General features: G+C 51.5%; 1 protein-coding gene across 1 annotated transcript; it reads left to right on the top strand.

Annotated features, from left to right (window-relative positions):
• Nucleotides 1-838: 838 nt before the first annotated feature.
• Nucleotides 839-16,565, top strand: CACNG6 (calcium voltage-gated channel auxiliary subunit gamma 6). Its single transcript, XM_040633895.1, has 4 exons — nucleotides 839-1,230; nucleotides 6,687-6,761; nucleotides 8,516-8,653; nucleotides 16,051-16,565. Exons 1-4 carry the CDS (start codon nucleotides 900-902, stop codon nucleotides 16,287-16,289), a joined length of 783 nt encoding a protein of 260 aa, XP_040489829.1. The 5' UTR covers nucleotides 839-899; the 3' UTR covers nucleotides 16,290-16,565.
• Nucleotides 16,566-16,928: the final 363 nt, after the last annotated feature.

The following is a 16,928-nucleotide window of genomic DNA, read 5'->3' as shown; positions in this document are numbered from 1 at the left end:
GGGGACCACAGCCCCTCCCTCTAACCCAGATAGAGACCCCAGGTCCCCCTCCTGAGCCCGGGGGGCGTCCCCTTGCCCCCTTCTCTGGACCCCACTCTGTCTCTGAGCCACTAGTCCCCTCTCTCAGACCCACGGAGACGTTCTCCGATCTCTCTTCTCTAAATGGCCAGGGAGACACCCACCCCCTTTTCCTGAAGCCAAGCCAGGACGCCACTGTCCCCTTCTGTGAATATTGGGGGTCCTATTGCTTTTCTGAGACTCAGAAGGAGTTCTGATATCCTCTTCTGAACCCCAGAGGGAACCCAGCTTCTCCCTCCTCAGACTCTGAGCCCAGAAGGAACCAGGAGGCATCTCCTCTCAAACACTCCGAGGACCTCAGTAACCCTCCCTGGGTACCCCAAGCTCTGAGCCTTAGTGGGGTGCTCAGATCCCTTTCCCCAGGACACCCAGTGTCCCTCTGGTGATTTCTCCCCGTGGGGACCCAGAGCAGCCCCTCAGAGCCTCAGTCGGAGGTTCTCCTTCTTCTGGAGCCCCGAGGCCCCCCTCCTAGAGACACAGCTTCTAGCTCTGGGCCTTGGGGGTACCTTGCTTTTCTTCTGGGTCCCCCCTTCCTTGCGGAGTATCTGTGGCCTCCCCAGGCCCTCCTCTGAATTTAGAGGGTTTCCGGGCCAGAGGCTCCTTTTTTTCCCCTTCTAAGCTCCAGAGGCGACCTCGACTCCCCCACTGGAGGTTTCAGGGAAGATTCAGATCTTCCTTTCTCAGAATCGGGTGGAAACTGAGCCCCTAACCTCCTTCAGGACCCCAGGCGCTCCCCTCCCCCCTCCCGCCCTCAGGACCCCTCCTCAGCTCTGCCACCTTTGCACCTGTTTTGAGCCCCATCGGCTGCTGCGGCCTCTAGGATGATGATGTGGTCCAACTTTTTCATGCAAGAGGAGGACCGGCGGCGGCGGGAGGCTGCGGGCCGGCGGCGGGCTCAGGGGCAGCACCAGCTGACGCCGGAGCGGGAGGGAAAGATCAAGCTGGGGCTCCTGCTGAGCGCCGTGGGCGCCACGCTGGCCGTGCTGGCGGTAGGCACCGAGTTCTGGGTGGAGCTCAACACCTACAAGACCAATGGCAGTGCCATCTGCGATGCTGCCCACCTGGGGCTGTGGAAGATGTGCACCAAGCGACTGTGGCAGGCCGACGTGCCCGCGGACAGAGACACCTGCGGCCCCGCAGAGCTGCCTGGAGGTGAGAAGCCACGCCCCCAGCCCGGGGATTGCACCCCAAGATAGCGAGAGTGGTCGGGGTCAGGGGAACCCATACCCCAGAGGGAGCCTGAGCCCCAAGAAGAAAACTTGCACCCTCAGAACCAGCCCATACCCACATCAACTTGTGCTCCCCAGACACTTACTGTGTGTGTGTTGGCGGGGGAGTAGGGGGTAAGGGAGAGAGAGAAGAGAGAGAGTTTGTACTTCCAGACTAGCTTGTAACTGACAATCCTGTACCCACCTGCCCCCCAAGCAGCCTGTCCCAGTTATTTCCTGTGCCCCAACCTGCCTGTACCCCCAGACTTGTCTGTGCCCAAAACTAGCCCATACCCTTAGACCAACCTGCACCCGCAGGCAGCCTCTGCCCCCAAACCAGCCTGTACCCTTAGACCAGCCTGTACTCCTAGACCAGCCTGTACCCCCAGACCAGCGTGTGCCCCTAGACCAGCCTATACTCTCAGACCAGCCTGCACCCTCAGACCAGCCTGTGCCCTCAGACCAGCCTGTACTCTCAGACAAGCCTGTGCCCTTAGACCAGCCTGTACTCTCAGACAAGCCTGTGCCCCCAGACCAGCCTGTGCCCTTAGACCAGCCTGTACTCCTAGACCAGCCTGTATTCTTAGACCAGCCTGCACCCCTAGACCAGCTGTACCCTCAGACCAGCCTGTAACTTTAGCCTGTACTCCTCAGACCAATCTGTACCCTCAGACCAGCCTGTACTCCTCAGACCAGCCTGCACCCTCAGACCAGCCTGTACCCTCAGACCAGCCTGTTTCCCTAGACCAGTCTGTACCCCCAGACCAGCCTTGTCCCTAGACCAGCTGTACCCTCAAACCAGCCTGTACCCCTAGACCAGCCTGTACCCCTAGGCCAGCCTGTACCCCTAGGCCAGCCTGTACCCCTATACCAGCCTGTACCCCTAGGCCAGCCTGTACCCTAGACCAGCCAGTACCCTTAGACCAGCTTGTATTCCTAGCCCAGCCTGTACCCCCAGACCAGCCTGTACCCCCAGACCAGCCTGTACCCCTAGACCAGCCTGTACCCCTAGGCCAGCCTGTACCCCTAGGCCAGCCTGTACTCCTAGACCAGCCTGTACCCCTAGGCCAGCCTGTACCCCTAGGCCAGCCTGTAACCCCAGACCAGCCTGTACCCCTAGACCAGCCTGTACCCCTAGACCAGCCTGTACCCCTAGGCCAGCCTGTTCCCTAGGCCAGCCTGTACCCTAAACCAGCCTATACTCCTAGACCAGCCTGTACCCCTAGGCCAGCCTGTATTCCTAGACCAGCCTGTACCTCCAGGCCAGCCTGTACCCCCAGGCCAACCTGTGCCCCCAGGCCAGCCTGGACCCCTAAGCCAGCCTGGACCCCCAGGCCAGCCTGTGCTCCAGATCGTGCTCTGACCTCCAAAGCTCCTGTACGTCCAGCACAGCATGCGATCCCGGACATTTCTGTGTCTCCAGACCAGCCTGTATCCCAGAGAGAGCCCGTGTTCCCTAGCGAGATCTCGTACCCCCTGCATGCAGCCTGTGTCCTGACACGCAGCCTGAGCTCCACTCACAGCTGGTAACCTCAAGCCCGCATTCCCCAGAAGCACCCGCACTTACCAAGACAGCCTGTGCCCCTGGAGAGGGAGTTTGCGCTCCTGGGGTCAGCTTGCTTTTCCCACACTGGAGACAGGCCACACTCCCATCCTGCGGGCCCTGGGGAGACAGACCATTTTGATGCCAGCCCCCAGATGGAATCTGTGCCCATTCCCCACCACCGATTCCGCCAAGCAGAGCCCTCTCCAAACACCCCCCAACATCCTAGCGGAGACCTCGTGCTTCCGGGAAACGTGCTTCTCCATTTCCTGTCCCTCCCACTCTGGAATGTCCAGACTGGACCCTCCGGTCTATCTTATTTTCTCTTACAGACACCCCACAGCCCTCACTGTCCTGCCGAATGGCCTTTCACCCCTGGCGGTGCCAGAGAGCTATCCCACACCTCTCTCTCTCCCTGACAGGACATGCCATGCCCTCCACGTATACCTGCGGGACGTCCTCCACCCCTCGGGGGCAGGAGCGGGCTCTAGCTCCACATCTGACACCCCTCACCGCCCAGCCGGGGTGTCACAGGCTTGATCACCCGCATGAGATCTCCAACGCTCCACTCTCCCGATGATGTCCCGTCACCTCTGTGCCCCTCAAAGAAGATCTTCTGTCCCTCTGGGCTCCAGATGGGATTTCCCTCCTCCCTTATCTAGATATGATATCTTACATCCATGGGTTCCCAAATAGGATGGCCCAAATCCTGATGGCAAGGTGGGATGCCCAGCACCCCTTGTTGTGTGAGTCCCCCACCCACCCAGGGTCCGGATTAAACACTCACTTCTGCAGATGGGCTAGATTTTTTTGCCCCTCAGAGCCTCTGGCAGGAAGTTCCCAAACTTTTGCAAAATGGGATGCCCTGGTAACCACACGCTTGTGTAATATGTTTAGATGCTTCTGTGGTACCCAGGCTCTGTTCGAAGTACTTCACGTGCCTGAACTCATTAGTCCTCACATCCTCATAGCAACCTTCTGAATAGTTATTACTTATCATCCCCATTTTGCAGAAGTGAGAAATGAGGAGTGAGGAAGGTTGAGTGGCTTAACCTACGTACCGAGGCTAGTCATACGGGATTCGAATGCCGGTTGTCTCTGTTCTTAACAGCCGCACTATATCGCATCTCCTTAGTCTGCAAAGATGTCCCAAAGGTCCTCGCTGCCCTGGAGGGGATGCCCCCTGCCCCAGCCTCACTGCATAAGGCAGATTCCACATCCCTCGATGTCCCCCTATCGTTCAGCAAGGACTTCAACCTCCTCATTGGACCGTCTCCATCATCCCCCAGTCCTGACCCTCCAGAAGCTCACAACTTCCATTATCTCAGAAATATCCCACATATTGCCCTACCCATCGAAGGACATTCCATATTTCCCCAGGTGGCATGGGGAGAGGGTGTATGACCCATCCCACTCTTTCCCAAATGGGATATGCCATCTGGAGTCAGAGGCGAGCTGTCCTCAATCATCAGTAGCCAAAACGGGAGCCCGGACCCCCCACACTCTCTCAGACAGATGTACCCCACCTTCTTACTCTCTAGACGGGACTCCACATTTCCCTCATGGATGAAGACCCTGGGTCCCCCCCCCCCCCGACCGCCACAAATAGCATCCTCACCCTTTGCTCTGCTGCATGAAGCATCCTTTACTTCTTGCTGCCGCAGGATTGCTGCTGCTGCGGAGTAAGGACTCCCGTCCCACTGCTTCTGATGGGACCCCTCCGGCCCCTCTCCTTCCCTTAGGCCACGGCTGCGGCGTCCCCCCACCTCGCCCGACTCACAGTCTATTTCTTGTCCCTCCACATCCTCTTCAATTTGGAAAGTTCCTTTCTCCTTCTCCAGACCAGCCGGCCCCTCTCCTACTTCTTGTACCCCTCTTACTGTCTACCTCTCTTCCCCCTTCCTGTGCCTCAGTTTCCCCATCTGTAGACTGAGAGCACGGGGCCAGGTGAATTTTGTGGGAAGTGCTGGCTTTGAAATGCAGTTCAGAAAGTGCCCCCGCCTTCTTAAAGTTTAGGTTTCTTTGCACCCCAGGAACATAAAGTTGGATGAATCTTGCTCTTTGGTTTACACGGCAGTTGTCACCGGCCTTCCCAAGATCCTTCTCGTGCTTTATTTTACGTGATATTCTTTTCCCCCTTCCTTCCTAACTCAGCTCTTTCATGTGTTTGATATGCATCCACAAATATATATGTTAACTTGGAAACATGTAGCATTATTTATATCTGTCTGTTTTAATTTACATAAATGATATCACGCTGTGGACTTTTTCCTGTGGATGATTTCTTTTTCTCAACACTTGCTCAGATCTCCCCACATTGCTTTGTTATTCTTTTTTTTTTTTAATAATGATTTTTTATTATATTATGTTAGTCACCATACAGTACATCCCCGGTTTTCGATGTAAGGCTCGATGATTCATTAGTTGTGTATAACACCCAGTGCACCATGCAATATGTGCCCTCCTTACTACCCATCACCGGTCTATCCCATTCCCCCACCCCCCTCCCCTCTGTAGCCCTCAGTTTGTTTCTCATAGTCCATAGTCTCTCATGTTTCATTCCCCCTTCTGATTACCCCCCCTTTCTTTATCCCTTTCTTCCCCTACTGATCATTCTAGTTCTTATGTTCCATAGATGAGAGAAATCATATGATAGTTGTCTTTCTCTGCTTGACTTATTTCACTAAGCATTATCTCCTTCAGTGCCGTCCATGTTGTAGCAAATGTTGAGAACTCATTCTTTCTGATTGCTGAGTAATATTCCATTGTATATATGGACCACAACTTCTTAATCCAGTCATCTGTTGCAGGGCATCTCGGCTCCTTCCACGATTTAGCTATTGTGGACATTGCTGCTATGAACATTGGGGTGCATATGGCCCTTCTCTTCACTACGTCTGTATCTTTGGGGTAAACACCCAGTAGTGCTCCACATTGCTTTTTTATTCTAGTTCACGGCTGCTATGTGCTGCAGAGATCTGCCCAAGAGGGCATCCCTCCCACTTACGAGATCCCCTAGGGATGGATGCTTGGGTTATTACGAGCCGTGTTGCAGCGAACACCCACATATATGTTCCTGCTCGTAGTTTTTGTCTGGAAACACACCCAGAGATGGAATTGTTGGGTTATTGGGTCTAAACGTACTTCATTTCATAAAGTACGTCAGAGTGCTTTCCAAAAAAGACTAGTGTATACTCCCAGCTGTTTCCTCTTCTCTCCAGTGCTTGCTATTATCCTTTTAATATTTGCCAGTCTAATTGATGGAAAGTGGCGTCCCCTGCTGAGTGAAGCTGCATGTCTGTGATCCCTGGCGAGGTGGGGCATCTCTTCATATGCTTGTGAGTCATTCAGACTTCTTCTGCTATGAATGGACTATTCCTGTCCTTTGCCCATTTTTCAATTGGTTTCCCTCTCTTTTCTTGCTGACCTGCAGGAGTTCTTTGTGCGTTCCAGCTAGGAATTCTCTCTGAGATTGTTCCCTGTATCTTGGTGTCCTTTGTTGAATAAAGCGATCGTGGTTTCTAATCCCACTTGACCCTCAGCAAACCCATACGGTGGAGTCAGGAATGAGACTATTATCTCATTTTATAGACAAAGATTCAGAGGCCCCGGAGCGGTCAGTGGCCCTCACAAGGCCACAGATCTGGACCTCAGAGCTCCAGACTGGAATCCCACCTCCTGTAGAGCTGGGGGACTGCAGGTGGTTTTTGCTTCTCCGAGCATCGTGGGTCGCCTGGGTACGTCAGGGATGCGGATGTCCTATTTTTACGCTGCTGTGAGTGATGGTAAATGTCCGGTCCTGCGCTTACCCCAGCAACTTCCATATAATCACCCGTTTCTCTCTCCTGCTCCCACAGAAGCAAACTGCACCTATTTTAAATTCTTTACCACGGGGGAGAATGCACGCATCTTCCAGAGAACTACGAAGAAAGGTGAGAACGGCACCGCGGGGAGGGGGAGGCGGGGGGGGGGGTGCCGACCGCGCCAGAGGAGTTCTCCATAGCATTGTCTTCTCTGCTTTGCCCTGGGAGGGTCCCATCTTTGGGGGCAGGCGGTTCTGCCGAGCCCCGTGCCCGATGCTCCTGCCCCAGCTTTGCCTTTGCCGCGTGCTGTGTGACTTTGGGAGAGTCGCGGCCGCTTTCTGGGGACAGTACTTAAGCGTCTTCAAGATGCCACGTGCTAAGGCGTTTCCTTGACAAGATCTCCAGTCCCTTGCACGACCCTGCGGGGCACCTGCTTTATCTGCATCATCCACACGAGAAAACGGAAGCCCAGAATTGGTTACATTTACTTTTCCTGGGAAGTGGCAGAGGCAGAGTTCAAACCCAAATAACCCTGACTATGGTCTCCTATGGAATCTTCCGTGAAATGGAAATGCTGTCTATCTCTGCTGACCAGTGGGGTCGCCACTGGCCCCATGTGGCTGCTGGGCACTTGCAATGTGGCTAGTGTGTTGGAGAAACTAAGTTTTTTTTTTTTTTTAAAGATTTTATTTATTTATTTGACAGAGAGAGAGAGCATGAGCAGGGGGGAGGAGCAAGGGGAGAGGGAGAAACAGGCTTCCTGCGGAGCAGGGAGGCTGATGCGGGACTCAATCTGAGGACCCCAGGAACATGACCTGAGTAACTGACAGAGCCACCCAGGCGCCCGAAACTAAGTTTTTAAAATTTGAGGTGTTTCTTTGTTCTTAAGTAGGCTCCGTGCCCAGCATGGGGCCCAATATGGGGCTCGAACTCACGACCCTGAGACCAAGACCTGAGCTGAGATCAAGAGTTGGATGTTCAACCCACTGAGCCACCCATGCACCCGTAAATTTTGTTTTAATTTCAATCCATTTAAAATTAAAAGACTACACATGGCTAGTGGCAACCAGACTAAACAATGGGACTCTTAGGACTTTACCCTTTCTGCTATACCCGCAGCCTCTCCATCACCCCAGGATCTCAGTATCCCTCCCCACCAGTAAAGGGATTGCGATCATGTCATGACTCTGATCTGGTCTTTGTAAGGATTTGGTGAGATGGTGCCGCTACAACAGACAGTGTGGCTCCTGGTACATAGTAGAGCGGTCTCCCTCTTTCTCTCTCGTTTCTGTGCTCAGCGAGCCCGGGCAAGTCTCCGTGCCTTTCCGGGATCACAGTGAGCGTGTTTGGCACATCTGCTGTGTGCCAGGTGCTGCCCTGGGCACTTTACGTAAGCGATTTCTAATCCTCACAACAGCCCAATCAAATAGGGATTTCGATCCTGATTTTCTAGAGGAGGAAACCGAGGCTCAGAGAGGTTTGGTGACTTTACTACAGCTTTCCAGCGAGGAAGTGGCCGGGGAGAATTCAGACTCACACCGTTCCGCTGTAACACACCGTCTTCTCTGCTCTCACCCACACACCCACTGCCTCAGCGGCTTCACCTGTAAGCAAACAGGGACCGGATCACAAGTAGTGATGGGCAGTTCCCATTCCCTTCTCATCCTGGCTGTGTCTCCTCTTTGCTCTGTGGCCTCAGGCAAATCACTGACCCTCTGTGAGTCTTAGTTCCTTCAACAGTGTAAGCAAAATACTGGACTGGATGATCTACCTGAAAATCCCTGTCTCGTTCTGAATCTGCCATCGTCCCGGCTCCTATAGGGGAGTTCCTCCCACTGCCTACATCCCGTGTTCTCAGCTTCTTCCCCTTCCTCTCCTTGCAGAGGTGAATCTGGCAGCTGCAGTGATAGCGGTGCTAGGCTTGGCAGTCATGGCCTTGGGGTGCCTCTGTATCATCATGGTGTTCAGCAAGGGTGCAGAGTTCCTACTCCGAGTTGGAGCCATCTGCCTTGGCCTCTCAGGTGAGGGTTGGGAGCCTGGAGACTGAGGGAATTGCATGCTGAGAGGTAGGATCTCCAAGCATGTTGCATGCTGGGAGGTTGGATCTCCATGCACTGTTGCATGCTGGGAGGTTGGATCTCCAAGCACTGTTGTGTGCTGGGAGGTAGGGTGTCCGAACACTGTTGCATGCTGGGAGGTTGGATCTCCAAGCACTGTTGCATGCTGGGAGGTAGGGTGTCCGAACACTGTAGTATGCTGGGAGGTAGGGTTCCCAAGCACTGTTGCATGCTGAAAGTTGAGGGAAACCCATGGGCTATGTGGGCTCAAAAATGGGACAATTCCAAGCTTTGTTGTTGCCCAGGGATTAAAGGGTCTCCAAACACTATATTAAATTTGGACCACGGGTCTCCAAGGATTGTTGCATGTTGGGTTGTACGCTGGTGATTGGAGGAAGCTCCAGCATAGAGGTCTCAAACATAGGAGAATTCTGAGCCCTGTTGTTGGTTAGGAATGGGGGGGTGCGTCTCCAGTTTGAATCTAGGGTCTTCAAGCGCTCTTGCATGCTGGGAAGTTGGAAGACATCTCCAAGCACTGTTGCATTCTGGGAAGCACAAGGGCTGTAGTAGGTTCAAATGTGGGAATTCTAAGCCCTACTATTACCTGGGAATTGGAAGGTCTCCAAACACTCTTTTAGATTTGGAACTGGGGTCTTCAAGGACTATTGCATTCTTGGAGTTGATGGTCCAGAAAAAAAAAATAGTGCATCTTGCTAATGCAGTCCTTATTGGATCAAATGTTTTCTAAGGTATATAGAAAGGTCATCAATTATATACACTTCATTTATTTATCCTTTGTGTATTTACTGAGCACCTGCTATGTTCCATGTGCTGTGCTAAGGGCTGGAGATACAAGACTAACAAGATAGTGTCTGCCCCTCGCAGAGCCTAGATTTTGACAGAATTAGACAGTATCCAGGGGCACCTGGGTGGTTCAATTGGTTAAGCATCTGCCTTCAGCTCAGGTCATGATCCCAGGTCCTGGGATTGAGCCCCACATTGGGTTCCCTGCTCCGTGGGGAGCCTGCTTCTCCCTCTCCATCTGCTGCTTCCCCTGCTTGTGCTCTCTTGCTCTGTCAAATAAACAAAATATTTTTAAAAAGAACTAGACAGTAACCAGTAATTACACATATAATAATTCAACCATAATTGTGATGAGAGTTATGATAAGGCATATTAAGGGTACGCTTTGCGGTGAGAGTGTGTCCGGGAAACTCAGAGAAGGTGATATTTAAGCTGGTAATTGAAGGATGAATAGGAATCATCCAAAGTGTTGTGGTGACAGTGGTGGGGGCAATACCGGTGATGTTTGTTGCGGTGGTGATGGTGACAATGATGGTGGTGATAACGGTGATGTTGTTGGCGATGTTGGTGGTGATGCTGGTGATGCTGGTGATGATGGAATAGCACGTACAGAGGCTGTAAAAGACTTAACAAGTTTGAGGAACAGAAGGAAGATCAGAGCATAAAGCAGGCCAAATCTTGCACAAATGTACATGGTAGCCTTAACCAACAAGGGAGTTAGAACCTGGTGCAAGATAAGAGAGACACGCCGAGTCTTCAAGAGCACGGACACATGAATGGAAAAAATAAGGACCGATTCTTATTATTTCGTTGCCTTAGACATCTTCCTAAATAAGGGGGAGAATTCAGTCTTCCCCTTTCCTTTCTTTCGTTAATTCACGTATTCGTTTTATTCATTGGTACGCACACAGTTATCCGCAACACATTTGTATGTGACCGTAGATGTCATCTCAGAGTGTACCAGACAGAAAGGTGCTTTCCCGTATGGAGATTATCATCTGGTTAAGGACACAGAAGTATCACAGGTCGCCCCACAACTACAGACTTCTAGGTGCTATAGAGGACAAGGAGAAGTAGATTTCTAGGAGAGTACATAATGAGAGCGCTTGACTCGAAGCAGAGAGTTAGAGAGGGCGTCCATGCGTAACCAAGCTAGACAGAGTTTGGTGAATTTAAGGTCTTGAAAGAAAGCCTGTGTGGCTGGAGCATGGAGAGTGAGGAAGATACCGGTATAAAAGATGGAGCAGGAAATCAACCGGGAATCAAAAGATCTGGGTTGGAATCCCAACTTTTGAAGAGTTGTGTGATCTTGGGCAGATCTTTTTTTAAAATTATTTTTTAATGTTTTCAATCTCTGAGCTTAAGTATTCTTATATCCCTGAACTCACTCATCCAAGTATCCATTTGTTAAATATCCATCCCGCTCATCCATCTGTCCACCCCATCCATTCATCCATTGATCCATTAATTCCCTCCCACTCTCTTCTCTTCCTCCTTTGCCATTCTCCTTCCCTTTCTCCCTCTCTCCCTCCATCTGTCTGTTTTTCCATCGGTTCATCCATCCAATTATTCGACAAGTATTTTTGATATTTAGTTAAGGGCTAGATGCTGTGCCAGGTACCACTGGGGATGGAATGGTGAATGAGGGTTAAGACGTGGAATTTATAGCGTGGCAGGGATCTAGTGCTGCTGTTATTACTGAACTCACACCCGGGTTATTCCTGGGGGTGCCATGAAGGTGTGGATATAAAAGTGTTTTATGGAAGTCTCAGGCATGACATTTTTCTGCAAATCGTACAACCAAATGAAAGTGAGGGGTGGATTTCATGCTGTGAGGACTTTGGTTATATGGGGTATCAGGAACTGGGCAGATTGTGCTTTTAAGGTCTCCGTAGATAAAGGGACATATTTGGATTATATAGTTTCTCTCCATAAAATACATACATCAGGTGTTGTTCATGTTCTAGAGATATGAGACGGACAAGCTTCCTGCCCTCGTGGATTTATGGTTTAGTGAGGGAGATAGTAATCGGCCAGACAGACAGTGCTGATATAAATTAATATATGTTAATAATTCCAGCTGTGATAAATGCTAGAAATGAAAAGAGTACGAGGGACATGTATAACAGGGAGATCTGATATTGACTTAAGTGGCAGAGCTCAGGGAAGGCTTCTCAGAAGCAGTGTAATGTAAGTAGGGGTGCACACAGCTCTCCAGGCTTGAAAGAATTTGGTGCATTTAAAGGTTGGAAGAGGGGCGCCTGGTGGCTCAGTCGGTTAAGTGTCTGCCTTCGGCTCAGGTTACCATCCTGGGGTCCTGGGATTGAGCCCCACATGGCACTCCCTGCTCAGCGGGGAGCCTGTTTCTCCTTCTCCCTCTGCCCCGCCCCCCACTCCTGTTCTGGCATGCTCTGTACTCTCTCTCTCAAATAAATAAATAAATAAATAAATAAATAAATATCTTTAAAAAAAATAAAGGCTGAAGAAATTCCTCGTCCCTACTCTATTTATTTGACAGAGATAGAGACAGCCAGCGAGAGAGGGAACACAAGCAGGGGCAGTGGGAGAGGAAGAAGCAGGCTTCCAGTGGAGGAGCCTGATGTGGGGCTCGATCCCAGGACCCCGGGATCACGCCCTGAGCCAAAGGCAGACGCTTAACGAGTGCGCCACCCAGGCGCCCCACTCCCTACTCTTATAGGGTGGGAAGAGCAGCTGAAAGGAGGCTGAAGAAGTTGGCAGGGGCCAGGTCATGTGGGCCCTTCTGGGTCATACCAGGGATGTCAGGCTTGATCAGGGAGGAGGTACAGAATGGTCTACGGAGTAGGTCTGGCTGGGCTCAAACCCAGACTCCCCTTCTCCAGGCTTTAATGTTCCCATCTATATAGTGGGGATGATAATAACATGACCTCATACGGTCTAGTGGGAAGAGATGAGATGTGAGAGCGTCTGGTTAGATTCTTGGCACAAAGCTAGTGTGTCAAGGCCAGGGGTCTGCAGACTACAGCCCACGGCCAAATCCTACCTTCCTTTGCTTTGACGTTAGTCATATTTTTAAACCATAAGTCATATTGTGGCTCCTGCCTAGTTCAAAAGCCAATAGAATGACAATAAATTATGCCACTAGAATAACATGGCTCCAAGGTCTTATATGGCCTGGCTCCTGGCTACGTGGGACTTCATCTCTTACCGCGTGCTCCATCCATTCTGGCCACGTTGGCTTCTCCGCAGTTCCTCAGATACTCCAAGCTCATTTCTCCCTCAGAGCATTTTGAACTGCTGTCCCCTCCGCCTGGAATGTTCTTCTCCTAGATATCCCATGTCTCATTTCTTCATATCATTAAGTCTCTGATCAAATATTACCTCCTCGGAGAGACCACTATTGACCACCTTGTCTAAAGTAGGCCCATTACCTGCTGTGTCCCTACCTTGTCCTTTTTCCCTCCATAGAATCGATCACTACCCCAAAATTACACATTTACATATGTGGTCGTTTGCTCAGGCTGCCATAACAACGTACCATAGCCTGGGGGTGAGGAGGGGGCTTAAAGAACAGAAATGTATTTTCTCACAGTTCTGGAGGCTGGAAGTCTGAAATCCAGGTGTGGGCAGGGCTGGTTTCCTCCGAGGCCTTGAGGCCTCTCTCCTTGGCTTGTAGATGGCCGTCTTCTCCCTGTATCCTCACGTGGTCATTACTCTGTGTGTCTGTGTCCTGATCACCTCTTCTTGTAAGGACACCAGCCATATTGTCCTCCATATGGGATTCGGGCCCTGTTGGCCTCATTTACACTTAATTATTGCATTAAAGACCCTATCTTCAGGGGCGCCTGGGTGGCTCAGTTGTTAAGCGTCTGCCTTCCGCTCAGGGCGTGATCCCGGCGTTCAGGGATCGAGCCCCACATCAGGCTCCTCCGCTAGGAGTCTGCTTCTTCCTCTCCCACTCCCCCTGCTTCTTGTGTTCCCCCTCTCACTGGCTGTCTCTCTGTCAAATAAATAAAATCTTAAAAAAAAAAAATAAAGACCCTATCTTCAAATATAGTCACATTCTGAGAAACCGCAGGGTCAGGATGCCAACACATGAACTTTTGGGGGCACGATTCAGCCCACAACAATACATTTACCTGATTATCGTCCAATTCTCCCTCTGGGTTGGAGCTCCAGGAGAACAGGGCCTTTGCTAGTCTTGTTTATATATTTTACAAGGAGAGCTCAGTTAAGATTTGTTGGATGAATGAAAGGTGCATGAATTAGCAAAGGAAGAAAGGGGACTGGAGAGTGAGCGTCTCCTCCTTGTCTGGATGCTCTTGCCCCTCCAGTGCCCTAAGCTGAGCTGCATGGGAGGCCAAGGAGGCCTCAGAGGGGAGCCAGGAACAGGACACAGATTCCTGGCTGCATTCCCTAGGACCCTGATTAAAAACCACATGGGGAAGTGGAGTGCCAGGAGGAAGGAGGATCTGGGACTGAGGTTGGGGCCAGAATCTGAGACAGGAGACAGCTAGGACCCATGACTCATGGATGACCATCAGATGGTCCTACATGATCTGACCCCAGCTTCCCTCTCCACTTCCATCACCCACCACTCTCCCCTCCCCACTCTCTTTGCTCCAGCCACACCGACATTCTTTCCCCCAAACACACTGTATTCATTCTACCACAGGGCCTTTGCACCAGCCATTCCTTCTGCTTGAAACAGCCATCTCTTAATTTGGTGCGTGGCTGGCTTCTTTTCATCCTCCTGGTCTTACTCAAATGCCTTTCCTGGTGACATCATCTTAAAGTCCATGCTCCACCCCTGGATGTCACTCCCCTTCCCATCACCCTGTTTTTATCTCCTTTCCCAGCACACATCACTCTCTGAAATTATCTTGTCTTCTCATGTGTTTACTTTGGAAGTTAGAACCTGGCAGCCCGCAGCCAGCAATGACCCATAAATGTACTTTGGCAGACAGTGCATAAGGATTTCTCTGAGCAAATATTTAAAGGTTGGGTGAATTTCCATAAAAATCATCATCATTAAAAAACTCCAGCTATCCTTGAAAAATCAGAAGGTCTGGCAATGTAAGTCCCCATTTCTGAAGGGCTGCCATTGGCCGAAGGTGAGTTTTGGCCACTCTCTGTCGTGTTTCCTGCCTCGTTGATTTATGCTTTCTTGTCGCCTCCTGCAGGCATCTGAGTTTGGCAAGCTTGGTTTCTGTCTTGTCCAAGCAGCATATAAGCTCCCTGAGGTTAGGGTCTTTGTCTTGTTTCTTCTTTTCTTGCTGTTGTTGTTTTTAATCAAATTGCATTGCACCTTGACTGCCTTTTTTTTCGTTTTGTGACCCCTCATCTTTATTGCGGTGTGATTAATGAGCTTTACTGGGGGATGATTGATGAGCGGAGATTGTAGATCGTTAAGGAGTATAACCGGACGTGTTGGTGTACATGCACGCCCTGAAATGATCGCCGCAGTCAGCCTCCTTAACACCATCCATCACCTCACATGGCTGCCTTTGTGTGGTGGGAACTCTGAGGATCTAGTCTCGTAGCCGATTTCCAGTGTATGATACAGTGTTGCTAACTATAGTCGCCCGGCTGCACATCAGATCCCCACAACTCATTCGCAAGGCCTTGCGTGGTTGAATTCTGTGCCCTTTGCCCCACGTCTCCCCATTTCCCCTCCCTCCAGCCCTTGGCAACCGTGTTCTACTCTGTGCTTCTATGAGTTGGGCTGTTTCAGATTCCATCATCACTCTTTCCAAAAGCCTTGATGGAGTTGTTGTTGTTGTTGCTTTTAAGTAAGCTCTACACCCAACATGGGGCTTGAAATCACAACACCCCCCACCCCCAGATCAAGAGTCGCCTGCTCTACTGACTGAGCCAGCCAGGCGTCCCTTTTATTTTTTTTAAATATGTATTTTTCTATGGAGTCTTCATTTGATTTTTGCTATGCTTGATTCCAGGGTTTGCTTTATTTATTTATCTATTTATTTGAAAGGGGGGGCAGAGGGAAAGAGAGAATCTTAAGCAGGCTCCATGTCTAATGTGGAACCCATTGTGGGGCTCGATCCCACAGCCCTGAGATCATGACCTGAGCTTAAGTCAAGCCGGATTCTTAACCGACTGAGCCACCCAGGCTCCCCTGCGTTTTTCTTTTTTAAGGCTATAAAATGCACATAACGTAAAATTTACCCTTTCAACCATTTTTGGGTTCGGTGCCGTGACGTGAAGTATGTTCCCGCTGTGAGGCAGCCAGCCCCGCCGTCCAGCTCCACGACTCTTCCACTTGCGTGTTTCCCCGGCTGCTCTGTCCCCACGAAGCAGCAGCCCCCGTTCCCCTGGCCCCTCGGCCCCCAGCGGCCACCATCCTGCTTCTGTCCCTATCCGTTTGGGTTGTGTTCCTTCTTTGTCTCCAGCTTCCCAACTGTGCGTGCTGCATAGTAGGGTTTAGTAAGGAGCTGTTGTTGGCATGAGGTGGGGCGGTTGCTGCTTGAGCGAGCACGGGATGGGGTGTGTGAGGGGAACGCTCAGACCCGGGCCGGGTCCCCAGGGGCCTGAGCACCGCGCCTGTCCTCTCCCCACAGGCCTGCTGCTCCTGGTGAGCCTGGAGGTGTTCCGGCATTCCGTGCGAGCCCTCCTGCAGAGAGTCAGCCCTGAGCCTCCCCCGGCCCCAGCCCTGGCTTACGAATACTCCTGGTCCCTGGGCTGCGGTGTGGGGGCCGGCCTGGTCCTGCTGCTGGGGAGTGGGTGCTTTCTCCTGCTTACCTTGCCTGCCCGGCCCTGGGGCTCCCTCTGCCCCAAGCAGGGGCACAGGGCCGCCTAGAGCCACCACCGTGCCTTCTGCAAACTCCTTCTAAACCCTTCTTTTTCTCCATTTTATCTCCCCAAATCTGCCCCCCCCAGCCCCCATCCCGGAGAAACTGTTCTCCTTGTGGGGCACATGTGGTTTGCACAGACCTGCCTCATCTTTTCCCTCTGTGAATGTGTTCTTCTCCGTGGCTGAATTGGGATGCTTGGGGGTAGGATGCGGAGAGGCTTTTTGCAAACGAGGTTCCCCAGGGAAGGCTGGGGGGGACCTGATGGGGTTACTAGGGAGTGGGGTGGGGGGGGTCTTGGGAGGGAGTTGGACCGATTCATTGCCTGGATCTGGATGTGTTCAGTTGTGGGAGAGACCTCTTCCAACTAATTTGAACCTTGGGGAAACAGGGGAGGGGGCGGGGAAATCTTTGGGTCTGACCTTGCTATGGTCAGTTTGGGATTAAAGGTTTGGAAATTTAACAGCTTTTATTTGGAGTCTGTTTGGGTGTGATTGTGCGTCTCCAGAAACCTGTGGCATGCTACTTGGTGGCCCCGGAGTCACATGTCCAGAAACCCAGATAGTGTCAGGAAAACGCAGCAATTCAGAACACAAACATTGTGGGTGGAACTGCATCCCTCCCAAATGTCTGTGTTGGGCTCCCAC

This window comes from Ursus maritimus, unplaced genomic scaffold (assembly GCF_017311325.1).
Source record: "Ursus maritimus isolate PB19 unplaced genomic scaffold, ASM1731132v1 scaffold_19, whole genome shotgun sequence".
Taxonomy (NCBI): domain Eukaryota; kingdom Metazoa; phylum Chordata; class Mammalia; order Carnivora; family Ursidae; genus Ursus; species Ursus maritimus.
Note: the sequence above shows the minus strand (reverse complement) of the source record. Positions and strands in the feature narration are given on the sequence as shown.

Bases quoted from the DNA above. Each gene is read 5' to 3' on its own strand.
- CACNG6 (XM_040633895.1), top strand. From the start codon at position 900: ATGATGATGTGGTCCAACTTTTTCATGCAAGAGGAGGACCGGCGGCGG. The intron at 1,231-6,686 runs GTGAGAAGCCAC...CTGCTCCCACAG, and splicing joins CCCCGCAGAGCTGCCTGGAG to AAGCAAACTGCACCTATTTT. The intron at 6,762-8,515 runs GTGAGAACGGCA...CTCTCCTTGCAG, and splicing joins CCAGAGAACTACGAAGAAAG to AGGTGAATCTGGCAGCTGCA.